The sequence below is a fragment of the Physeter macrocephalus genome, chromosome 2, assembly GCF_002837175.3.
Source record: "Physeter macrocephalus isolate SW-GA chromosome 2, ASM283717v5, whole genome shotgun sequence".
In the NCBI taxonomy this organism is placed as follows: Eukaryota; Metazoa; Chordata; class Mammalia; order Artiodactyla; family Physeteridae; genus Physeter; species Physeter macrocephalus.
In genome coordinates, this window is record NC_041215.1 from 95357761 (window position 1) to 95385514 (window position 27754).

Here is a 27754-nt window from a genome sequence, read left to right on the forward strand (position 1 = left end):
GAGTGAAGTAAGTCAGAAAGAGAAAAACAAATACCGTATGCTAACACATATATATTGAATCTAAAAAAAAAAAAAAAAAGGTTCTGAAGAACCTAGGGGCAGGACAGGAATAAAGACACAGACGTAGAGAATGGACCTGAGGACACTGGGAGGGTGAAGGGTAAGCTGGGACAAAGTGAGAGAGTGGCATGGACATATATACACTACCAAATGTAAAACAGATATCTAGTGGGAAGCAGCTGCGTAGCACAGGGAGATCAGCTCGGTGCCCTGTGACCACCTGGTGGGGGATAAGGAGGGTGGGAGGGAGATGCAAGAGGCAGGAGTTATGGGGATATATGTATATGTATAGCTGATTCACTTTGTTATAAAGCAGAAACTAACACCATTGTAAAGCAGTTATACTCCAATAAAGATGTTAAAAAACCCCAGAAAACCAAAAACCTCAATATATTAAAATTAATAAAAGTATTAAATATAATTATATTAAATATATAAAATAAACTTAAAAAAAATTTTTTTTAAAAAATAATATTTGCTCAGATGCCCTGGGAGTTTGAATGGCCCATAACAAAACCTTGTTTACCTTAGTTCAAAGGAGTCTGTTTTTGCCATCAAAGTTTGGAGCAATAGCTAGATGGGTTTAGGAGCAGTCTAGGTATATGATAAACCTGAGAGCTTTCTATCAAAGATTGCAAGAGTGAACCCCAGCTATCTCCAAATTACATTATAAAATTAAGAGCACTGGCCTCAAGATTGTGAAAAAAATTTTTAATCTGGTTAAAGGTTTATTTCCTGAATGATCTGGTTTTTAAATGTAGCTTTCTTCCCTTGACTTCATCCATTTTGACTTTATGTGGTAAACATTTCTCTTATTCTGGGAGGTAAGGTTCCAGCTGATCCTGTTTTCCTTTCTTATGCTCAGCTTCCAAAGAATAGGTCATCCCTGAATCATCAAACCACCTGGAATGCCAGCACTCAGGTTTCTGCCAGGTTCTATAGAGAATTATTAAAAGAAATAGCCACGTGAAGATTAAATGAGTTGACCTTTTGTAAAAGGCTTATTAGGACAATATTTGACATTTGTTAAATACTCTATAATTTCTCATTTTAAAAAATTGCTTCCTTTTTTTTAAAACCTTACAAGGACATTGGCCTTTGAATTTTAGGCTCAAATGAGAAATTTCTTTGTTTTTTTTGGTTTCCAGAAAAAATTTCTCTTGAGAGATCGTTGTACTTCTGTGAAAATGTGATGTGCACTGTTTACTTTTTTGCCCTGCTTACCAGTAAGCTCAGAGTGAATTTAATACTTAACCATAGCAATTTTATTAGTTCATGTGGCTGGGATATTTGCTTTTCCTCCTTTCCTTGGTCTAACTTTATATTTTACTAACCATACCATATTATATTCTGGAAGGAGGTAGGATGTAAGTGAGTTATCTTCTTACCTTTTTCATAGACTCTTTGAACCACTGTCATCCTAACCATCTCCTTCAGCCAACTTCAATTCTGGTTTAGGACACTGGTTAAGGTTAAGATTTTACTACTGTCCTAAATAATCTTACAGAAAAATATAATGTTCATTGCTCAGTTTTCCCTGCAGTGCTCTTATTTAATTTTGTTACTATTATTCCATCATTTTGGAAACCACTTTGCATGGCTCTCTTCATTTTTTATTTTATTTTATTTTCCTCACAGATTTTATTTTATTAGTAGTATTTTTTTGGAATATAATTGCTTCACAATGTTGTGTTAGTTTCTGCTGTACAATGAAGTGAATCAGCTATACGTATACCTGTATCCCCGCCCAGGCCAGCCCCCCCATCTCACCCATCTAGGTTGTCACAGAGAACCGAGCTGAGCTTCCTGTGCTTTATAGCATCTCTTCATTTTTTAAATTGTTCTCTCTTGTTCTGTGGCTCTTTTTGGATTTGCTCACTGGGTAAACCCTGAGGCTGAGAGGCCTTTGCTTCTTTCCCATTTGTCTACCTTCTCCATGGCATATCCTCTAATCTTTGTGTAGATAATAGTTCATCTTTCATCCAAGCTTTGTTCTCGTATTTATCTCCACATATCTGATGACTTCAGATGTAAAATCTGTACCCCCATATCCATTCTTTTGTCTCATTTCAATCTATTTTGCATGCTGTTTCAAGATTGATTATAGAGTTTTAATTTCAAAATACCACTCCTTCCAGAAAACCAGTATGGACTGGGATGAGCATTATATCAAACAATGCTATGTAGCATTTGAGATTCTTAATTAACCTTTATTTTATGCCAATTATTGCCCAACATGAACGTTTTTATCACACTGTCTCTTCTCTCTCAAGAATGCCATACTTCATTTCTGTAAAACCCAGAAGTGTATTTTCTCCCTTAGTGAAGGATCTCTGGGAAGGGTTGGCAGGTGGGGAAGAGGGCACGTATTTTTAAGTTACTTTTTGTTTGGGCATTTTATTTTTTAGAAAAGGAAAGAGAAAGAAGAACCATGCTGAGAAAGTATCAGCACGTGTATGCTCTTTAGAAAATAGGTAATTCATACAGGATACAATATTGAAAGTATTTCATTAAAATAAGATCATTTTCCCCCTGTCAGATTGGCAGATGTTAAATTAAGTGATGCCAAGGGTATAGGAGATAGGAACTCTTACGTTGCTGATGGAAGTATAAATTCAACTGTTTTGGAAGGCAGTTTGGTAGTATCTTAAAAACTGCATACCCATGATGCAGTAATTGTATGTTTGCTCATCTATATAGTTAGAAATATATTAAAAGAGAAGGTGCAAACAAAACTGATTTCTGCTAGCTTCAGATAATATGATTTTATTTTGGTAGTTCATATTTATTCTTAATCAATGGAAATCAAGGGGGAAAGAATCGTTACCCCACATGCTGTGCAAATTGAATTTCAAAGATTAAGTACTTAAGCATTTCAGCAACATTGAATTAGGTCTATTGTACAGAATAGTACTGATAACGAGGTTGAAGCTGTATTTGGGAAATACAGATAATATATTTTGGAATAGAAAGAACCTGTGTTGAAATAGGGGACAAATTCTGTTATGATCCTTTAATAATGCATTTGCTTTTAATTTGTAAAAGTGAACATGTTTACAATTCACTTAAACTAAAATCAAGATTGAAAATATATTTAATTTTGGGTGTGGGGCTTCTCAGTGAACCCCTGTCATCTTATTTGCGATTTCCTCAGTATTAAAATTCTATTCTAGATTACAGTTATCAGTGAGTTTTAGTTTTGTTTGAATAGCCAGCTATAACATACATCATAAAATTTTTTGCTGCCTAATGTTTATTTTAAACCACATGTATCTATTTAGCTATTGAGAATATCTGGACATAATCTGTAATAAACTGCATGCTCTTAATTAATACTTAGATGTAGTTCACTGAAGGAGCATGAATAAGATCCTTTAGTTTAGTCTACTTGAGTTTCAGCTTCTTGTTTCTAGGCTTTACATTTTTACAAAGAAGTCTGCCTACCTAAAAATCAAGTAACTCAGGAAGTGACTACCAAATAGAATTCAGTCTCTTTTGGTGAAGGCTTGTATGTAGGGAACAGTGGGGGTGGGGTGGAGGGAGGGAGACACAATTTTAGTCTGAAAAAGATAAAAGTCACCTTGAAGAGAAATTTGTTGGAAGATATTTGTGGGTTTCTTCAGGTTTTAAAAAAGTAGCTGCACTACTTCCTTCTTGTGACATTGAGGTGAAGAAAAATTATGACTGTAGAAACTGAAAGTCTACTGGTAGGATTTGCATTTTTTAAGGACCTCAGTCTTCAAATCCTATATAAACCAAGGAGTTGCCTTTGTGTGCCATTTCACTTGTTAAGTCATTTGATACTAAGGGGACTGCTTAAAGCTAAGTGAACAGATGTATATCTAATTATAGATATCTCTAAATAAGGTAAATAGCTTTCAGGTAGAGACGCTGTTACTATGATTTTATCCTGGAATCTACTCAGGTATAAAATTGCTTTGGTTATGAAACACAGGTGCATAGGACTGAGAATTGTGCTTGGTGAGTTTTCTGACCACCTACAGGGTAATAGAAGCAAAATGTTAATCTTGGCTTCCTTTGGGAAGTATTCTCTGGTTGGTGATTTCTAAAGAAATGTTTACAGTGGAAGTACTATTTTAAAACAATGAACTATCAATGTTGCATAATGAACAAATGATTGATAGCTTTCAGGATTTAGAATTTTTTTTTCCCTACTAATTTCTGGTATAGGCCTCAAAAGAAGATTTTTATATTGTCACCTTGATGACGATATTTTGAATGACATAGGCACTTAGATTCTTGGTGGGAGTTATTAAAAGAGTACAGACTTTCTGAAGAACAGGTTTTAAACTGTAGAAAAACTTTAACTATATTTGTACCTTTTTAGGAATCTAGGCTAGCAAAACAAACTGAGGTGTAGAAAGATTTATTCACTAATAGTTTTGGCACAGTATTATGCTTATTAGAGAAAAGTGGGGAAAAACTTGTGGTCCACATAAGTGGAATGGTTAAGTCAGTTATGGTACATCCACATGAGAATTTCTTATTCAGTAATATAAAATGAATACAGATACTTTTTAGGGATATAGGAAAATATAATGTTAAGTCAAAAGTTATAATACAAAATTTTCTATGCTGTTTGATCTCAAGTTGCTTACAAAAAGTAGTAGAAGGAAATAAACCCAAATGATGTTAGCAGTTGCGGTTTGTGAGAATACACATTGTTTTTCCTTGCCTCCTTATAGTTACTTTTAAGATTTCTCAATATGATAACTTCTGTCATCAGAGAAAACAAATCTGTTAAATTTAAAATTTGTAAATCTCTACCCTACTGTCCTAGTCTGCTATCCTAATAGCCTGTTTCTAGTATGTATAAAAGTAAGCATCCTCACGTTGAAAAAAGTTATGAAAAAGATTATGAATGGATTTGTATAGCTATTTATCAGCATTATCTAGTTGTATTCTCTTTTATCCTCAAACATCAAACTTTTTTCTTTTTTTTTTTTTTTTTTTTTTTTTTTTGGTACGCGGGCCTCTCACTGTTGTGGCCTCTCCCGTTGCGGAGCGCAGGCTCAGCGGCCATGGCTCACGGGCCCAGCCGCTCCGCGTCATGTGGGATCTTCCCGGACCGGGGCACGAACCCACGTCCCCTGCGTCGGCAGGCGGACTCTCAACCACTGCGCCACCAGGGAAGCCCCATCAAACTTTTTAATTTCTAAACTGTTTTAGGTGTAAGTCTCCTTAGAAAATGTTGCCTATTTTTCTGCCATATTAAAATTTATATTTTAAAAAATAGAGTTTAACATTTCTTGTTCAACTTAGGTTTACAGTAAGGGGGTGTTACTGTATTGTGCTAAAATACAGTGATGTTCTAAGACAAGTGTTGGCAAACTTTTTCTCTGAAGGGTCAAATAGTACATATTTTTGGCTTCACAAGCGATCTGTTCTGTTAAAACTATTCAGATCAGCTGTTGTAGTGAAGAAGCCATAGACAATAGGTAAATGAGTAGGCATGGCTGTCTTGCAATGGAAGTTGAGTTACAAAAACCTGTGGCCATTGCAGTAGTTTGCTATTAGTGGCCCCTGCACTAAAATGTATTTATTTGTGTAAGGTGTTCTCTCATACTCTGATTGGCTCTGTTTTGAATGGTTTGTTCTGTTGATTTTTGTATCTTGTATCAGTTGCTACATTTTGTTTTGGCCTCCATGTCCCCACTTTAGTTATTTTCTCTCACTTTCACCTTCTATATCTAATTCCCCTTAGCTTTAAAAAAAATTTGAGGTAAAACTAATGTAACATAAAATTTACTATTTTGACCATTTTTAAGTGTACAGTTCAGTGGTATTAAGTACTCCCATTACTTTTTTAAAGAACCCAGATAATTAAGCTTTATATGTAAAATATGTATCTATAGGTCCTTTGTGTCTACATAGGTCCTGAGTGAGTAAAGTTTATGATCTTTAGTATAGGAGTTTAGGAGGACATCTATGTTGAGCAGCTCAAAAACTGAGAATTAGAGTTGGAAGTGACTTTAAAGACCTCTAGTTCCACCTCATTTTACATATTTTATAAACTGGCTACAGGTGTTAAATGACCTAACCAAGTTCGTACAGTATTAGGACTTATTTTGTTTTTTCTTCCAATATTAGGAGATTAATAAAGTACTTTATTGAATTGATTACTTTTTTAGGTTCAGTATTCGAAGAGACCTTAAAAACCCATCTCCACAGCTGAAGGTTTTTTCTCTTCTGTTATACTCCCTACAGGTTGTTATTCATCTCTGCTTGAATACTTCTTGACAAGAGAATTTAGTCCCTTTGAAGGCAGCCCATTCCATTTTCAGAGTTGTTTTGTTTTTCCTTATGTGTAGTTGGTCTGCCTTTTGTTAACTTCTACCTATATATTTTAGTTATTTTGAAGAAGTCATCTCTAGTGTGATATCAAAGTGATTGCAGTAACAGAATTCACACATCTGTATTTTTACAACTAGAATGATTTGTTAACGGATACTTGACTGAAGAAATACAAGGTTGGAAGGACTAACAGAGTTGGACCTTAGGGACTTGATCTGCCCAGGTCCTCATTCTCCCATCGGAGTCAGGCACACTGTCCCCCTGGGTTAGACTTCTAAAGCTCTACACATGGACAGATTGCCATTAGCTGATGTGGACAGCCTGGCCACTTCCTTACGTAAAGCTGGCTTTTGTGCTTCTTACTTTGACTTGCTCTTGAATAAATTTAAATAAAGTCCAGCCAAAACAGCAGCCCTAATTTAATATAATCTCATCCTTGCTTTGTACAAGGTACAGTTTCAACAAGGCAGAATAACAGTTTAGTCATCTAACATAAGTAATTCCCCTATTAGCATTTTGGTTAGAAATTCTTCAATATGTAAGGAGTCTCCTCTTTCATTATTTTGAATAAACTCCAGGTATTCCTCCTAAAATGGAGTGTAACAACTCAGCACAGCTGGTGTGGCATAGCAGGAAGAATCTGGAATTAGGAACCAAGTACTGGCTTTCTAGGACTAAATCTGGTCCAGTCACTTAAGAGTTGTGTGACATTGGACATACATATTGCTTGACTTTGAGACTCTGTCCTTATCTGTAAACAGGGGACAGTTTACCCACTTTGCTTTATCACATGAAGTTATAAGATGAAACAACAGAAAGTCCTTTTTTAACAATGAAACTTTAAAAGATGTAAGATTTTGTTTTTAAATTCCCCAATAATTAGCCTTGGGGCAAAATGATTTAGAGGATGAGCAGAATTTATCACTTTGTCAGAGTTACAGTGGTATATGGTCAGCCACTATCAATTGAACTTTCAACCTCACAGGTTTAATCTGCTAATTTACTGGTGTTGATGGACACTTTCTATCAATCAGATCACTCGGAAAATCAAAATGATAAACTGATTTAGAAACAACTCCAGATATTTTTTAAAGATCATTGTTTTAAAATGAAGACATAACAAATAAATAAATAAATAAATAAATGAAGACTTAAGTAAAAACACGAAAGCATTCTTTTTTATTCTATCAGTGGGCATCATTTTTTTTTAACTTAGTTGAAAGTTTTTGATTATCTAATAGGTTTACCACACTATATTATGCATTTGAGTTATGTGGGGTTGACAAAAAAAACAGACAGACAGACATTACTCCAGCCTTTATAGTTTGGAAAGGTCAAGTAATATGAAACGTACTTAACAATAAGACAATATAGTTAGTTTCCATTTCTTTTCCTCTTCTCATTTTGCAGTTCATTTTCCTCCTTTCATTTGATAGTACAGTTTTTTACTTAGAAAATTTTGATAGAATAGATAGTACCAAGCCAAATTATAAACTGCATATCAAACTGAGGGGTTTTAATTGTCCTTTGGTATTGGGAAACTAGTTGATCAGTAAGCAGACAGTGTCTCTTTTCATGTTTGCAGAAATTTATTGGTTGATTTATATAGATCTTGGGTGGAAATAGGCACCTTAATTCACATATACTGTGCTCTGTTCGCTGTTCCTTGTGAATACGCAGTGAATGGTTACCTTCATTGCTGTGGTCATTCTGTTTCTTTGGCCGGAAATCCTCTTCTGTTGCCATATTTCCAGCTTCTACCCATCTTTCAAGTCTAGCTCTAATTCCACCTCTCCTAAAACTTTACCTTATTAGTCCATAGTGAAGTAATTTTCCAGTGATTGGATCCCATTGTTTCTTTCTTGTAATTCCTCATGATGTATGTCTTCTATTTCCCTTTTAGACTGTAAGTAATGACTACTATAATGCTGTACATGTTATAGATGCCAGTTAAATACATGGAATTTTTTTTAAAAAATTTTTTAAAGAAATCATTTCTGCGTTGTAGGCAGGTATTTTGTGAGGGTAAAGTAGGAGAAGGAATGGGTAAAAGAAGGAACAAAATGGCAGTGAAAAGATCTTAAAGGCAGAAATTAGAAAGAAAATGAGGGAGAATAAAAGGGAAGGAATAAAAAGGTATGAAACAAGGACTTTACTTTGGATTTACTAATCTTTTATGTATATCCCGTTTTAGTTGCTGAGTGTCATAACCATTCATGTTTTTCCTTAGGGAATCTGAGGGCTTATCAACAATTGTTGATATTACAATTTGAAAGCCTGTTATAGTCTATTTTTTTTGTCATTAAAACTTAAATACTTCTCAAGAATATCCTAGTTACTATATAGTCTGAAAACTAAAATTTTTAGCTTTTGAGTTTTAAGAGCAAAATGTATTATGAAGCGTTGCCACAAAGCCATATTAAATTTGGGGAAAAGAAAAGGGGGTAATACCAAGAAAGGTCTTTGGAATAATTTCTGTGTGTTGTTTGGGGAGAATCTGTGCATTTGTTCACCAGACTGTTGAAGTGAACTCATTCTCAGAGGCTGAGCTTTTAAATGCTGAGATTGGTAGTACTTTTTTTAAAAAAATCAATTTTGAACATTTATATTGCGAGCATATTTTTTAGGGATGACTTAAATCTCTCTCCTATGGATAAAAATTAGTCTCTTCTCCAAAAGCAAGTAAATATTTACCTTTTTTTGCTAGCTGTGGAAGTAAACATGGTCATTTTAATTTTTTTGCCCTATGTACCATAAGCTAAAGAAGTGTATATTTTATGTTACTTACATAGCTTTTAGGCAAAACAAATACCATTTACTGGTGTGATAAATACATAGAAAGCTTATTCTGCAGTTTTTTAAAGTGATAAACTACCACTATCTGAAGTTTATTTGACAAACCACTTTCTGTAAATAATTGTTATGTTATTTTCCACTGATTGTTTTTGACAGCTGGCTCAATTTTTCTTTAAATGTATTAAGTCATCAGTATTGTTGAATCCTGTTTAATGGTTTTAGATCAGGGTAAAACCTAGAAAAATTGTACCTTATAAAAGTAATAACTAGCTACTACGTTTGAGAGCCAGTAAAACTGTAGTGGTATATAGTTTGGACTCTGGATTCAGAGAAACAGAGGTTCTAACTATATCTCTACCACTTTGCAGTCTTGGGAAGTTTGTTGACCTGTCTGAGCCTCTGTGAAATGGGGATAGAGTTAGTCATTTTTTTTTAGCAAATAATAAATAAATTGAGCTTCTACTATGTACCAGGAACCATATATTTTGTGGATAATGGTACCTTCTGTTATGACATCATTGGAAGGATTAAATTAGAACGAATGTAAAACAGCAGAGTACTTAACAAAAGTGATCAATAGGGCTCCCCTGGTGGCGCAGTGGTTGAGAGTCCGCCTGCCCATGCAGGGGACACGGGTTCGTGCCCCGGTCAGGGAAGATCCCACATGCCGTGGAATGGCTGGGCCCGTGAGCCATGGCTGCTGAGCCTTCGCGTCCGGAGCCTGTGCTCCGCAACGGGAGAGGCCACAGCAGTGAGAGGCCTGCGTACCGCAAAAAAAAAAAAAGGGATCAATATTTTAACTCTTATTATTAAAATATCCCAAATACGTTTTTTAAAGTTCTTTAAGAGCCAAAATTGTTTCAGGGAATAATTATATATCTGGGATCTATCATTAAATTACAATAATCCTATGTGTTAGTTTTTTTTTAAACATTGGTATGAAATTCCTATACTTTAGGGTTGACTTTAAGAACTAAAAGTTGGTATAACAGGTTTGAAAACAAGTATAAATGATATTAATGCCAACATTAATGTGTCTTTTAGGAGAAATTTTATATGTCCATATGTAAATGTACATGCTCTGTGAGACAACGCTGTATTCTATTGTCTTTTAAGTTAGAAATATATGGACCACTCTCTAATTTTCTCTGTTTCTTGAAATACAGGTAAAGTCTTTCCAGATATTTTATATATATACATATTCTATACATATACACACACATATATATTTCTACCTTTGATTTTAATAAATAGTGATGGATGGAGAGGGGATTGGTCTGCCCTAGATCTAAAATTCTTCTAACATCACTATAATAGTTATGACAGTCATAGATGTTCAGAATATTGAAATGTGTTCATTTCAGTTTCAGAGCCCCCAAAAAGAAGACATTAAATAGGTTCATTATAGTTTGTTTACCTGAAAGCTTTTCAACGGATAGGAAAAATTTTTTCTTGATTAAAAGTTTGGTTAATCATAGCACCTTATACTAGATTTTAATGTATTTTTATGGTAAAATTTTTATTCTAACAGTCTTTGTGATTTGTGGCATTTGATCTGTACATGTAAAAGCCTAGGTCACTTTAGAAATAGTAACTACAACTACCAACAGTTGAGTACTTACTCTCTGCCAGGCAGTGCTCTAAAGATATTGAATGTATTAAGTCAACTGATTCTCACAAGAACCCTGTGAGGGTAGGCCCTATTATCTCCCTTTCTCAAATGAGGAAATTGATTCACAGAAAGGTTAATTAATTTATCCAAGGTGACTCAGCTAGTAAGTATTGTAGCCAGGATTCAAGGACTTACACACTAGTCTTCACTGTCCAGTACTTGTCCTCTCCCCCAGATTTACAATCAGGTTAACTATTTGAACAATATATATGTATAGTCATCATATTAAAAAACAATAACAACAAGAGAACAAAGTATTGACTCTTACCTGAACATTTGCTAGGCTCCATAATTAGTATTGGGTGATTGTATTAGGCTGTACAGGAAGGTATTACCATAACAGATGGCTAGGCATTAGCACCACTAGAAATAGTACTCAAGATTTTAAAACTTGGGATTAAAAGATATCTGTATTAATTAATGAATCATTTTTTAAACTTGTTTTTCAGTGCAGTTTCAGTAATACTGTTTGATTTTGGTAAATCAGCATTTATTATGATAGTAGGTCTTGATGAATAGATCAACTCAACTGTAGTCTGGTTCAATGATTATTTTTAAATGGATATAGCTAAAATCCACTTGAATGTTCACATAAGGGTTAATTTTGTCTTCTTTTTTCCCCCTTTAGTAAAATAAAGCAGGGTCTATTACCTAGCTTGGAAGATTTGCTATTCTATACAATCGCAGAAGGACAAGAGAAAATACCTGTTCATAAATTTATTACAGTAAGTTTTTATATTTTTCTATCTTCACTTTTTAAAAATCAGTCATACTGAATCAATAATATGGTAATATTGAAATGTAGTCTTAAAGGTCATCTGACGTGTAGGTTCTGACTGACACCGTTTCTCTTATTTTCAAATTTTCATCATGCTCATTTCAAGGTAATCAATGAAAGAAAATGAAAGAAACAATGAGAAACTTGTCCAGAAAGTGGGTAATAGTGACACTAAAATGCCATATACATATTCAGGTCTTGTGTAGAAGTTTTTATATACAGGAATCAAAAACTTGTAGTTGGAATAAGCATATACCTTATTTGCATTATATATTTACAAACTCTTATTTTTTTAAAAACAGGCACTCAAATCTACAGGATTGCGAACGTCTGATCCCAGGTTGAAAGAGTGTATGGATATGTTAAGATTAACTCTTCAAACAACATCAGATGGTGTCATGCTAGACAAAGATCTTTTTAAAAAGTAAAAATTTCTGCCAAACCTTTAATGGTCACTTGCTATGCTATATGGTGATTTTTCTTTTAAAACAAAATTGCATCTTTGAAGGCCAGTGCTTCCTGTGTAACTGAAAAAAAGGGGGGAGGGGACTTAAAAACATAAATTGTTTGGAACAACTTGGTGCACATTAAAGTTCTATAATACATTGGGGCTAAGAATATACTTTGAAACTGTTCTGAGGAAATGTAGCCATGGATGTTTCCAATTTGTAGTACCTGGAGATTGCATTCGGTTTGAATAGAGCACACTCTTTGTCCTGTCATGGTTTAAATTGATTTCTTAATTCATCTGCATATCTTGCAGCCTTTCTCAGTATGGTCTCTGTTCTTTCCTACAAGGTGTTTTAGATGACACCATAAAATGAGAAGGCTTCAGGCAGCCTGTATTCATTAGTTTTATATGTCTCTGTTGTCTGCTTCTCTCCTCTCTTCAGACGTATTACTACATAGGCTTTTGGCTATTTTTGTTTTTTTCATAATGTTTAAAAACTTAATGCTAGCTTTGGACATTAATGCCTTGATTTGGTTGAATGAGAATATTTATTTTGACTTTCTTATATTTGCATATCTTTATTATTTATCTTCATTAATGTGTTCCTACTAGTCTGATTGCTTAATGATTTAATAGACAGCAAGTTTGTCATGGATCCCAAGGAGGTAAATGGTATTTTACAACTAAAATTAAATGAAAACTAGTATAAAACTGTAAACACTACTGTAAGATATTGGCTTTTTCCAGACCATAGGCTTAGGTTGGAATAGATCCAAAGAATTCCAGCATCTACCTTGAAAGTTTATTTGTATGTATGCATTTTTATTTATTTTTTCTTTTATTGTCTTTTGGGGGCTAGATGATTTGTTCTAGGTGTCTCCTGGGAATATCCTGGAATATTAAGTCATCTGAAGGTATAAGTATTTAACTGAGATCCTCCCAGGTATCTTGGCATACTGTGAAACACTGCTGGCAATTTTAGATCTCTGTCTTTTCACCACAAGGTTCTTGATTCTGTTAACTCAGCTGACCTTATTAAGTGTAGATTTTAGTTCCATGTTGGAATTGGTGTTAGGAATTTTGAATCTTCAGAACCTGTTTCTTTGTGAAGGGAAGGAAATCACTTCTAGTTAGCTGTGCCTTTGCAGTAAAGATTATTTTATTTTTAGTGTTCATGAACTCTGTGCAAAGTATCTTGATTGTGGTGCCTTCTGGGGAGTTATTTTGGTATATCTGAGAATGAAGTTGTCAGAGAGTTGGTAGGTAGGTCTGTTCATAATGGGTATAAGGAATTGCTTTGGAATTCCTAAGTGAAAGCAGTATTTTATACCTTTTTAGTACTGGTTAAATTTCTTTTGTGCTTCATAAACATATTGCTCTGTTTAAATATGAAACTGAAAGTAATTTAAATACACTGAGTATGGAGCCAGGAAACAATCATAAAATTTTCTACCCATTAAGTATATTAAAAAATAACAATTAGCATTATTTTAAACACTAATCCAATTTTTTTTAAAAATTGATGATTGTAATATAGGCAGTTCCCAACTTGACAAATGCTTAGTGGTATATGTGAACAAGCAGTGGAAAAGTTTACGTCTATAGGCATATGATTTCTGTTTTCATCCCTAGAATGAGGTGATTCAAAACCTCTGACTATTAACCTTTTCAGGTCACCTGGAATGGTGATTGCTTCAGAGAAGTTTTTTCTCTGTTTTCAAAATGAGAAGTTTCCTAGTTAGTGTTGCTAGAAATAATCACACTTCCATGCAGGTGGGTACAATGGAATTCATCTTCCCAAAGAAGTAATTTATAAAGGAAAGTGGAAAGGTTTGGTTGAAGTCAATGTGTTGATATTTTACCTAAAATACATTGTTGCTTAATATATTTAGCCTTTGAGGGTAATCTGAGAAACAACTAATATGTAGAATTTTTTCTGAATGGGAAGATGAGTTCTATGCATACTTTTTGGAGCATGGTCTATTTGAAAGTTGGAGACTGCCTGTACCTATCTAGATAATCAATTGTTTTTAATGCTAATAATCTCAATAGAAGTAGAAAATTTGTGGTGAAAAGGAATGCCTTATTTATTCATGCATTTTTAGCCATATAAATATTAGAAGTATTTGTATGTGTGATCATAATTTTTTTCTTTTTTGTTTTGGAGGAAATGAATGGTAGTCATTGTATTTGCTTTTTCTTATAAAATTCTTATCCACTGTGTTATTTTACTAATGATAAATTATATGTGAGAGATTTTGTAAAACATTGATATGCATTACAGTTGCTAAACCTAAACATTTAAGTAAAGAAGGAAAGAAAAATTACTATTACCAGTTTACAGATGAGAAAACTGAACAAAGCATGAGAAAGATGTGACTTGTTGAAAAGCATAAGCACGTCCTCCTCAGGTCACTTTATATCCCTTCTGATTTTCTACTTAAGATTCATGACATCTATATTAAAATAACTCCCAAGAAAAACATTACAGTTTGTTCATCAGCGTGCAGCTAGACACTCTTTTGAATGGTATTGCCTTGGTTGGCCATAGTAATTCACCAGTGAAGGCTGTTAGCACAGCTTTATGAGCACCTTCTGATAGAGCAAAAAAAAAAAATCCCAGTTTCACTAACTGTACAATATTGTTAATGATAAAGCCTCCTTTTAAAAGTGCTGTTTAATTTTGAGTAGTTAAATAGTAGTAAGGTTAATAATTTATGTTTGTTTGGCAGTCCTCATATTTTCTCATGTAATACTTGAAAAAGGGGGCATGTAGATTTGATTTGATACAGATATAGTGATTTAAGGTCAGGAATTGTCCTAACTTCTTTCTGCTGAGAAATGTGTCTTTTGTTATATATTACTTGCAACTCACGTACAAGTTGAATTGCTGTTTGGAGCATATTAAATATTAAGTCAATGGCAAAAAGTATTTATTAGATTAACATTGAAACTATGTCAAAATTTATCAAAGTTTATTGAAGTAAATATTTGTTATCTCTTGGATGTCAATTATTTCTACGTCTGTAGATTAATAATGGAAATTAGGACTGTAACTTTTTCATGTTGTAACTGAAGCACATCTTTATCACTGAAAATAACCTATTTTACTTTAAATCAGTGTTTAATTTTATGTTGACCAAGTGAGTATATATTCTGGATTTTTATTAATAATTAAAGTGTGATAGCTGACTTTTAATTCTAATTTGATGTTTTATTTAGAACAACTTGAATTAAGATACTGAGATATAAAAATTTATCATTTACCATGGATTGAAAAAGAAATACCAAGAGTGTCTACTTCTCCGACTCTCCATTTATAATTAGTGCATATTATTTACTTGCAAGTTAAACACAGATTTTTCTTATCTGTAAAGTGGGGAAATCATCTCAAAGTGTTCATGTTTTGAGGTTTAAACAGGATAAATAGTACTTGAAACTTAGTACTTTTTAGTCTGTTATGGGCTTAGTCTTAAGTTGGTATTATGGCTTGATGCTCAGGTCTGCAAATGTCTTCCTTTATCAATTAACTATTACTAAGTTTCTGAGACTCTCTTAAGAAGATGAGTTTAGAGTATATGACTGGCTGTTACCTATTTTTAAACTCTTTATGGTTACATTAATAAATTGATTTTCTAGCTTGAATCCTTTTTAAAACAAAGTAGAATATTGGTTCAAATCATTAGATTTCATGCTGTCCCATCCAGATGGTTTACCATATCTTTTAAATAATTTTTAACAGTGAAACAATTTTATTCTACACATCTTACATTGAATAGAATAATGTAATTTAACATTTTTGGTGATTCAAATAATATAAAATTATTATACTACTGTATATAATTTTTAAAGTTATACATTATTTTTATAAGCATTTTAATAAGTATTTCATATAAGAGACAAATCTGACTAAACAAAGTTGGTATTTCCCTTTTTTTAGCTTAGAAATGCAAATTTTTCAAAATGTAATTTAGGAAAAATATATTAAAATACAAAATGTTTATTTTTTTGTGAAATACTAGTAGTACGTAGAAATTAAAGGATATATGTCTGAGGTTATTTCATGGAAGAATAAACAGGATCTCAACTATATATTAAAGTCTGATTTTTGTTAACCAAATGTCATGCTGAATGCTTATCACCTCTGGTAGGCTGAAAAGCTTGTTTTTAGATGGTCTTGGTACTTAATCTGGTGGAATGCTCTGCTGTTTTAATCTTTGACACAATTTTTAGGCTAGTTTATTTCTTTAACTTGTTCAACAGCTTACAAGCAGCTACATGAAAGGCTGCTTGAAGGAAAGAAAATAATTTAGAGTATAATTTATAGAATTTAGTTTGTTGTTTAAAATGTTGAATTTCTTTATTGTTTGAATATTCTCCTGATTAATATTGTTATTATTAGCAAGTACTAATATTTGAAAGGTACCCAGTCTATTAATTTTTTCTCATATTCCACAGATGTGTTCAAAGCAACATTGTTTTGTTGACACAAGCCTTTAGAAGAAAATTTGTCATTCCTGACTTTATGTCTTTTACTTCACACATTGATGAGTTATATGAGAGTGCTAAAAAGCAGTCTGGAGGAAAGGTAACATTTTTGATGTGAATATTTTCCTAAGCCTATCACTTAATAAATTCAACTAAACTTGAGGTATAGAGAGTAAAATTGTGTAGTTTTGTGTTTTGCTAATTAAGAAATTTAAGTGAAGCCACTGGAGTAAGTGCTTTTAAAATATTTCAAATAGGGCTTCCCTGGTGGCGCAGTGGTTGAGAATCCGCCTGCCGATGCAGGGGACACGGGTTCGTGCCCCGGTCCAGGAAGATCCCACATGCCGCGGAGCCGCTGGGCCCGTGAGCCATGGCCGCTGAGCCTGTGCTTCCGGAGCCTGTGCTCCGCAACGGGAGAGGCCACAACAGTGAGAGGCCCGCGTACAACAACAACAACAACCAAAAAAAAAAAAAAAAAAAAATATTTCAAATAGTTAACTTAATTGTTATTTTGGCTGAAAAGAAATCTAAGCTTAAGAGTTCTTTTTGATTTTCAGATGATTGAGATGGCTTTTTAATTTTTAATTAATTAAAAAGTAGCTTACTGGGAATTTCTGCAGGTATGATATCCTTGAACATTAAATAAAATGTTCCCAGTTTTTAAAATCCTCTACATAATATAAACGCTATTTTATTTATTCTCTATATTGAAAGTTTTTAGGTAATGAAACCCTATTAGCATGACCCTGATTAAAGAAATTCTCTGTTTCCCTTAAAAAAAAAAATCAAGTCCTAGTTCCTCTTTTAGACTGTGCTTTTTTAGGAAGACAGAATGCATTGGAAAACATAGTAGGTGATGGAGACTGAGAGAAGTCACTTAGATTTCACTTGTAATCCTCAAGTCTTTTGTGCCCTTAGTTTTTATGAATATTGTTATAAAAGATAGACTACAAAGCCACTGAGTACTATAAAATAACTGTTCATTGGAGGAAGCTAAATTGAGATCAATTTTTTGGTAGAAGAAAATACTATTTGCCTATATTATATGTTAATTTCTTTCCATTGTTTTGGATAGGTTGCAGATTATATTCCTCAATTAGCCAAGTTCAGTCCTGATTTGTGGGGTGTGTCCGTTTGTACAGTAGATGGACAGAGGTAAGTTTGTATAAAACTGGCAGAGGTGAAACTAGCACCTGGGTCTCTTAAATTCCAGTCCATTGTTCTCTCTATTATGACAGGCTTTTATCCTTATCTGGGCTTGTGAAATGTACTAAACACTTGTATGTTGAATTAAATATCGGGTGCTATGAACAGACACAAATGCTTGAGAAGACATGCTTTATCCTTACAGAGCAAATTCCAGTAGGGAGTGGTATTCCTATTTTTTTGTATTTGGAGGAAATGGTTTATCACGTAGTGGAAATTTTTATATTTGGAAGAAATTATTATCACCTAATTATTGCACATGTGTTTTTTCTTCTTAAACATACTTTGTGTGTAGAGATGATTCTTTTAGTTCAGTTTTCTTATCTAGAGATAAGAAACTTGACTTTGGGCTAGAACATAGGTATTTTTAAATCCAAAGGTAGTAAGACAGGTTTTTGTCAGGTTTCAGAATGACTGCCAAATTGAAGTTATGGTCTGAATTAGAAGTTATTCACAAATTTGACAGGAAAAATATTATATATTTTATATATATATATACATATTTATTTATATTCCATCATATACTTAGACGTAAGATGTCTCTCTGATGTCTCCATTAAACCCCCTGTTTGCCCAGGGGTAGTTATTATAGTGCCCACTTTCACTGTGAATAAATTTCACTCGAATAAATGAGTGCCTGTAATGTGTTGGAACATTGTTTGGGGCACCTGGGATACTTCAGCAAATAAAACAAAGATCACTGCCCTTGTGAAGCTTACATTGTAATGGGGCCAGTCACAGTTTTTTCATTTTCAAACCTATTCTCTATTTCATTTGCATCTTAGTTCTGTTCATCTACATGGTGATGATGATTGCCGTTAGTGCCAGCTCTATCAGGTTTATAAAACTGGATGCTATTTCTTTTAATGGGCCTGAAATTGTCAATAGATATGGTTCACAAGATGAGGCATTTATAGACAGGGTCTCAGAGAGTGGTATTGAATAAACTGAGCTCCATTTAAAAACTAACCACAGTTTAGCCATGATTAAAGCTATGAGTAAAAAAAATTGTGACTAATTTCTAAAAGGGCTAGTTCATTTTATATGATTGAATACAGATTGGAGTAAGGAGGGCCATACCCTCTTGCCCTCAGAGGCAATTTTTTACATTACTTATTGTCTAATTTTGAACCAGTTTATTACTGAGTATTTGTAAGCTTTTGCCTTTTTATTGCAGTATCCCTCTTAAAATAAACATACTTATATTTATTCTTCAATATCCAAGTAAACTTGCTGTTGAATTATGGGAAAACTGTTATAAATTAGAATTAACATGTAAATAACAGCTCCAGTTATTGTTACATTTTTTCAGTTGATCTTAATTATTTTTTAAATCTACTTTTAAATAGGCATTCTATTGGAGATACCAAAGTTCCATTTTGCCTTCAATCCTGTGTAAAACCTTTGAAATATGCCATTGCTGTTAATGATCTTGGAACAGAATATGTGCATCGATATGTTGGGAAAGAGCCAAGTGGATTAAGGTTCAACAAACTGTTCTTAAATGAAGATGGTAAGAATTATATAAAAGTTACTTGGAAGAAGAAATACCTCATTTTCCTGTGTAAATCTAACTAGTTTATTTTTCGAAGAAGAAAATTAAAAGCATTGATACTTTTTCATTTGTCATGGAATTTCTGTGAAACCCATAGAGATAGTTAACCTACTTTAAAAAACAGGTTTTTTAGGCATCTCATACCACTGGAAAGTAGGCTAGAGAAAAGACAGAGGCAGGAAGTAAGATTTTCACTTTATAACCACCTATAGGGGAGTATCTTATAAAATCTCACAGGGTCCGGAATATGCTTTAAGATAATTCAGTGGAGTGTAGCTGGGAGTGCTGCATGTGATTATTACTGTATGTTGGTAATCATTGAAGCTAAATGATGGGTACATGCATGCTTATATTCTTTTCTTTCTACTTTTGTATATTGTATATATTTGAAAACTTCCATAATAAAAAGCTTTAATGGTGGCCCTGGTTAAGGTGGTGTTTTTTGTTTTTTCTCCTTCATAACATTTAGTATTTGAAAGAAATATCTTGTGTTAAATAGTTGGATAAGTAACAAGTCTTATTGCTTTACAGGAATCCAAAAGAAAAGGGGAGGACAAAGGTAGTTAGTACTTTTGATCTGATAAAGGTTTTAAATCTAAACACCAACCTATAGATTGGTTTCTGTTTTTTAATCTTTCAGGTATATGCTAGGTTCCTCATTGTGTGACAAGTTAAAATAGAATTGAAGAAAACAAGAGTGAAGGAATTCAGTGATTACAGTAATGGTTGTGAGAAATATACTTTTGTATTTTTTCTTTCTGCTGGATGAAAAATAAAAAATATGCCTTATACTCAGTATTGTTTTATGAGTTTTTTAAATGAAGTTACAAGACTGATACTTTCTTATGCTTCTCCTTCTATTTGTTTTGAGGGCAGTTGAATTTTCTTACTTATTTTATCATAATCTTTCTATCCTGATGCTACATTTGATTTTATGGACATTACTGTAAACTAGCAACTTCATTAAGGACATCATATGCAGAAGTACCTTATTTATTAAACTCACTGACATCTAGATTTAATATGGAAAGAATATTTTTGTTCTCACAAGATTAAACATTTTACAAGAAAAATTACTATTTTCCCAAAAATACAGACTTGAATAAACTAGGTGGTTCTGGTGAATTGACTGGTAAGAAATAAAATAGGCTTGGGGTAAATAACTTTAACATTGTAAGTAATACATTTTTTTGCCATGTACATTTTATTGACACTTAAGTCTATAAGAAAAAAAATCACAATAAGAACTCAGGAATTTAGCACTGTTTTGTAATAACTGAATATAAAGCTTAACAAGAGGTTTTGCCTTGATATTCTTTGATTTTTTTCCAAGCCTGAGCCAATACCAGGAATCTGGGAAATAATGGGAAAATGAAGGCCTCACTATACCATACCACTCCTTCTTGAGTTGTGCATAGGTTCTGTGCTCTAGAGTCTTGGTTTTAGATTAGCTTCAGCAAGAAAAGAGTTTGTGGGTCTTTTTTATATTGAAAATTTCAAGGGTAAGTTTTGGTGAAACTACACTGTGTATGTGCATGTGTGTCTACCTAGCATTATAAAATTAAAAGAAACAAATGTATTAATAATATCCTAGCTTTATAAGATTGTGATGATAAATTAACATTAGTCTGAATATAATGAATAGATAAATTATAGTAGTTACTCTTTTAATATCAGCCATGAACCACATCTTTGTAAGGTTCATATACTTAGTTTGAAAAGCTTTTTCTGGTTTAATATGGAAGAATTTTTTGCTTGTTTTATTCCCTTAGAATAAATATTTGTTAAAATTAATCAATTTTTTGCATTCTAGTTAAAAACATGCCCAAAATTTCAGATGTCCATTTTGTCATTATACCAAGCTAATATATGTCATTACTTCAGATAGTAGCCTTTATTAATTACCTTGTGTTATTTCTGTTGTCATAATTCTTTTTAAATTAAAAATTCTAAACTGAACCCTTCAGTTCTTCCCTTCTGACTGTGGCAGAGCAGAGTGGAAAAGGAGATTTCCACTTTTAGACTGAGGTTTTATAATGCAGTAAAGCTGGTGTTTTAATATCTCTGGTGTATTTCCAAGTGTTCAGATGTCTGGCTTTTGAGCCAAAGTCAGAGTGAGCAGTGCTTACATCTGAAAATTGCTCTATCATGCCATGAAATGCTTTAGTGTTCTTGGAAGATCTTCTTAAATGTAGCTTATGTAGTATTTGCTGAATATTTATGATTTAGAAAATAGTAAATGCCCACGTTTATGTGGTACCATTTGGAATACACACATTAGCTACCTCCTAGGGCCCTAGAGTCTAAACCTGATAACGTCCAAAAAAAAAAATGAAAGGACAGATACATGAATATACACAAATACGAGTATAAACTAATTTAGCACAGCCTGATTTCCATATTTTGATTTCTGTGTCTGCATGTGCTTTTTCTTTTAGATAGATAATACTGGAAATTTTTTGTTTCTTGGCTTCCCTTTTGTTGCGTAGTATTTTTCTGTGACAACTATTACTGTCATTTTGTGTTATCTCAAAGAAAGCAGACTTCCCTTAGCATAATTTGAAATAGGTGAAATCTTAACTGTACTATTTAGATAGTATACCTCTACTGTTTTTTTGTTTTTTTGTTTTTTTTTTTGGTACGCAGGCCTCTCACTGTTGTGGCCTCTCCCGTTGCGGAGCACAGGCTCCGGACGCGGGGCACGAACCTGTGTCCCCTACATCGGCAGGCGGACTCTCAACCACTGCGCCACCAGGGAAGCCCCCTGTACTGTTTTATTTTAACTTTTGGAACTTGTCATTATCATGGGTAACCCAAAATGTACACTATTTAAAGCATAGCTAGCTACTAAATCATATTGTTGCTCTTATATTGAGGAAAATGGTGTACTGTTAAGTTACCCAATTTTTTGTCATTATTGATATTTTGTGTGTGTGTGTGGTACGTGGGCCTCTCACTGTTGTGGCCTCTCCCGTTGCGGAGCACAGGCTCCGGACGCACAGGCTCAGCGGCCGTGGCTCACGGGCCTAGCCGCTCCGCGGCATGTGGGATCTTCCCAGACCGGGGCACGAACCCGCGTCCCCTGCATCGACAGGCGGATTCTCAACCACTACGCCACCAGGGAAGCCCTCATTATTGATTTTTTTAAACATTTTTAACAGTTTTATTGAAATATAATTTACCTACTACATAATTTACTCATTCAAAATGTACAATTTAATGGCTTTTAGTATATTTATAGTGTTGTACAACCATGACCACAGTCAATTTGGGGACACTTTTATCACTCCCCAAAGATACTCTAGGTATTAGGGGTATTAGCAGTCAATACCTATTTCTCTTCTACCCATGGAAACTAGTAATCTACTTACCGTCTCTATGGATTTCCCTGTTCTGGACATTTCATATAAATAGAATCATTATATTTGGTCTGTATATAAATGGAATCATTATATTTGGTCTTTATGACTGGCCTGTTTTACTAAGCATAATGTTTTCAAGGTGCATTCATGTTGTGGCTTATGTCAATACTTCATTTTTTTATTGCTGGATAATATTCCATTGTTTGGATAATAATACCACATTTTGTTTACCCATTCATCATTTGGCAGGATGTTTGGGTTGTGGGTTATTTTTCACTTTTTGACTATTATCAGTAATACTGCTGAGAACATTTGTTTACAAGTTTTTTTGTACACATGTTTTTATTTCTCTTCGTTATATACCTGAGAGTGGAATTGCTGGGTCATATAGTAACTCTTCAACAGTTGAAGAATTTCCTTGTTTAGCTGTAGACTCATCTCACAGAAGGTAATTTGCTTAAAATTCAAGGAGACTAATAATGTAGCAATAACTTATGAATTCTGCTAGATGTGTCAAGTTAGATAAGAACTTGTTCCCAAAGAAGTAAATTACTACCACAAACAGATAGATTAGGAATTATGCTTTCAAATAAATGTTTTCAGTGCCCTAAGAGTTTTGTGTTTGGCTTTTGTGCTGTGCTATGAATGACAGTATAATCAACTGAGATTTGAAATTCTGTTTGTTGTAAGAATTAGGAGAAGAGGTAGGATTTTGGATGAACTTAAATTTTAAGTAATTTTGTAATTATACAAGAAATACATCCTTATTGTCAGGAAATATAGAAGGCATGCTGAATACAACTTAAATATCCTGTAATCTTTTTATCCTATGTGTATCACCTGTTTTCATTTTCTGCATATGTATATACATAAACACAAAACATACTTTAAAAAAGGAAAATTGGGTCCACACTAGATACGCTTTTTCCAAGGTGATTTTTAATAATAATATTATTTGATTGCTTAGTGCTGTGCCAAAGCATTTCATGTTTTTTAATTCATTGAAGTATTATGACTTGCTGAGGTATTGGTGCTGTTATTATTCCCAGTTTACAGATGGGAAAATTGATCCTTACTTGCCCAGGATCAAATGGCAGAGTTAGGAAATTCGGATGTGCTCTTACAGCACTATTCACTGTCTTTCTGTTCCTGAATCTTTGTTTGCCTATATAATTATAGCAGCTTCTTAGACGTGTATTGCTGGTTTGATGTGTAACTGACTTTAATGCACTCCTCCACTCTCCACCCCCGACCCCCAAAAAGAACTGTAACAATGGCTTACATAAAGAAAATGGATGTATGTTCATGGGAAGTACCTGTGCATCACAGAAAATTATATCAGGTACTTAAAATAATGCTATTGCTTTTATATTTTCAGATAAACCACACAATCCTATGGTAAATGCTGGAGCAATTGTTGTGACTTCATTAATTAAGGTAAAATGTTGACATTTCCTTTTAATCCAATAAAAATTTTAAATACTAAGGCATAAAGAGGAATCTTATTTATGTAGAAATGTGAAAAATATTCTTTTGGTGTTAAATTAATGGTATGGCATAAGGTTAGGATTTTTATTTATTTCCAAAAAAATGATGTAATTTCAAGGACAAAATTAAAATGACATTATAAATTCCAACAGTTACTCTTGACCTGAAGATCTGGCAAAAATTCAAAAAGAAGTCTCTTCTGAACAGTAGTCACAGAAGTTTTTCTTCTTAAAGTTTTAATATTTTTTTTCTTTCTCTTCTTTTTGGCTCTTCTAGAACGAACAGATGTAAACAGAAGTAACAGCGTGTTACTGTTTGATGTTTGTCATCAGCATATATAGGGACAAATGTTCTGGTACTTTGTGTTAAAACAAAGTACATTTACCCTTGACTGTGCTCAAGTCCTTTATACTTTCATGAGCTGTAATCACAATTTTCACTTGAACTTGTTTCATTTGTTTTACTTGAATCATGTAATAACTAAATAAGACTTATTCCAGTTAATAAGTTATATTATTTTCCTACTCTTTGGTTTACGTGTTATGTTTTGTTTCTTTTGTTAAGTGTCTAGTTTGCCTTAATAATTGGAAACACTAATGTATTGAAATAAGTATTTGGAAATGGTTCTATTCTGTGATACTGCTTAGATTTTTTAATTTCTAATTATAAGTTTCATTGGTATTCAATTATATTTCATTTGTGTTTGGAACATTTATATACTTTCTTCAGTAAATCTGTGCACATCTATTCCATGCTTGAAAAAAACATAGCTATGTGCCTTTGTAGATGCATTCCTGGTTACACAAGGAATGTTTGAATATAAATTATACCCTTGGTCCAGTTAATAAAAATTCATCTAATCTGTATGCTAGAAATTCTCTCTTAACTTTAATGAATTTTTTTTCTTCATTCATGAGAAAAGCCTTTAAAATAGAAGAGTACTATCTTAAGAATATATATGTTGTTATTTTAGAGCAAATGCTTCATAAGCACTGGCCCACTTAATCCTTGTAACTCTAGTGATGTAGATATTATAGACAAGTATTATTTTTTAATGTAACTAATTTTAGGCTATGAAAATTTTCAGTTTGCCCACCATAATCTAGTTGTCACTGTTTTACATAAGAGAAAAGTTGTCAGTTTGAGGTGAACGAAACTACGTGTTTATTATAGAAAATAATAATATGAATATGTACTAGGCATAGTCATGCCACAACTTACAGTATAATGTGGGGTATACACCAGTAAATGGGCCCTTACAATGAAATTCAGTAAATACTGTAATGAGAGAAAAGTCTCATTAATAATCGTTCAGATTTGAACAAGTAACTTAAGTTAGAGGTAAGGAAAGTTATGATAATAAAATGTGTGTATTAGTGCTTGATGAGAAAACCACTAGAATGGTTCTGAACCTTTTCTGGGTCTTCCCAGAAAAAATGTTCACATACCATGATTTTATATAAACTGTAGGGAATTCACAGACCCTTTGAAGCTGACCCATGGATCTCAGTTAAGAATTCTTACACTGGAAAAAGATTAACATAGCACACCAATAGTATTTTCAAGAAAGGGCATATGTAAATGATTAATAGAAGTCTTGCTTAACTGCATGCAGTTAAGTTAAACATCTTTTGTTTAATGATTCATGGGCTTAATATACTTAATATACTACACTGAAATGCTGCATGTGGGAAATGCATGTCTGGTCATATCACATCATGATAATGATGTTTAGTCACAAGCCATAAACTATACAATGAGCAACATTAATGTGAGTACTTAGAAACAGTTAAAAAAACACACATACACAGCATAAGTGTGGTTGCATCCAACTGTGCAAACATTTAACTAAGTCATCTTGTATTTACAAATTTGATCAGTGTTTTTAAATTTAGAAAAATTGTAAATTTACTGACAAAATTGGAAATGAGGCTTTGGGATATGGTTCATATTTAAGGTCAGTTTCTTTGACCTTTTTTGTTTTATTTTTAGAAGTTGTTTCACAAGTTTTGGGGGTTTTTTTGGTTTGGGTTTTTTTTTTTTTTAATGAAGTTCATCTAAATCTTGAAGGGATAAGCTTGACATACCTCTGTGTAAAACTGACTGTCCCAGAATGTAATATTTTTCTTGGACTTTTTAAAAAAGAATTCAAAACTTTTATAAATACCTATCTGTGATCTCTGCAGATTATATGATCACATAATATTGATGAATTGGTAGTTGAAATTGAAGTAATAAAGCCATGGCTGAAGGAGTTTTCAAGCTCAGCCTACTTACTCTATAAATAGATAAGATGAGGAAACAGACTGGATAGATTCTTCTAACAGCAGTAGAATTGGGCTTGAGCTGTCTCCCAATTTTCTGTTTGCTATTCATTCAAATTCACTCTTACCATTTTTAATGTAGATGTTTGCTATTTCTCTTGATGACATTTTTGTCTTTACCTAGCATAGTTATATTGTCCAAAAGGCAGAAATTTTATTTTCCTAATTTAACTTTTACAGAAGATACAGGTTATTGGATTAAAAGTCAATATAATTTTCAGTGAGTGTATACAGTCATTCTTTGGACATTAGTCAGTGCTTGCTATCCATAAGGAACTAGGCTTCTTCTCAAGGAGCTTGCGCTTTGTGTACCCAAAGTGTGGCCATTTTACCATGGCTATTAGGTGTGAATTCTGTTTTTTAGCTTTTAGCTGATGACCTTAAGGCTATTTTTTTCTTTCAAAATTCAGAACTTTATTATGGTGCTATTAAAACATTCCCCTCATGTTATTCCCCCTCCCCACCCACACACACACAAATTACTAGAATCTTTAGTAAGACTCTTTATTTCATAATTTTGTAGTATTGATATTTTTCTCTTGTAGGATTGGTGGTGGTCCTCAGGAAAATGGGGAAAGAGGCAGAGCAAATGTTCAAAAGGATTAGCAGATTGTGTAAAAAAGGAGAATTTGGACAGAAGGAACCTGTTGCATAAATTCTTAACTACTAAACTTGTAGGAAAACTCCAATATTTAAAATTTTAAACACTGTATATGTAAATGCCTTCATAAAAACAAATGTCATTTTTGTACTTAAAAGGCACATAATTTAAAAAACCATGAAGGTACTATACTTCCTCTCTCTTTCTCTGTGGTAGCTGCTAAACTTAAAGGAATACTTTTTGATGCAGTTGATTTTATTTGATGATGATAATGTGGTTGCTTGATTTAAAGGAAAGAGTAAAAATAAATTTGAAAGCACAGTTACTCTGGATGAAATAGCAGCATCCTTACATAATTTTTTAATCTCACCTAGTTTCAGTTTAAAAGTTAAGATCTTCTGATAATTTGAGGGCTAGAGTAGAAAAATGAGGACAACATATTATAATTGTCACACTTCTGCTTTTTAATTTTAAAGATAAAGAGTAAGTCACATTGTCTTCTATGTTTGTGTCTCTATTCTGGTGGTAGTTTCTGGTTTTTGTCGTTTGAAGAACTTGATTTTTTTTTAAATCAGAAGTATTTTTGAGTTTAAAATATTGGAGGTTTCTTCCTCTCTCTTTTTTTTTTTTTTTTTTTTTTTGCCATACGCGGGCCTCT

General features: G+C 33.2%; 1 protein-coding gene across 3 annotated transcripts in view; it reads left to right on the forward strand.

The window, feature by feature from the left end:
• Positions 1 to 27754, forward strand: part of GLS (glutaminase) — an 80794-nt gene that overhangs the window by 3073 nt on the left and 49967 nt on the right. For all 3 annotated transcript variants that reach the window (XM_024115586.2, XM_024115585.3, XM_024115587.3), the window contains exons 2-7: positions 11472 to 11568; positions 11924 to 12045; positions 16531 to 16660; positions 17636 to 17715; positions 19116 to 19279; positions 24062 to 24120. In XM_024115586.2, coding sequence (XP_023971354.1) covers positions 11472 to 11568; positions 11924 to 12045; positions 16531 to 16660; positions 17636 to 17715; positions 19116 to 19279; positions 24062 to 24120 — 652 coding nt within the window. The remainder of the gene's footprint in view (positions 1 to 11471; positions 11569 to 11923; positions 12046 to 16530; positions 16661 to 17635; positions 17716 to 19115; positions 19280 to 24061; positions 24121 to 27754) is intronic.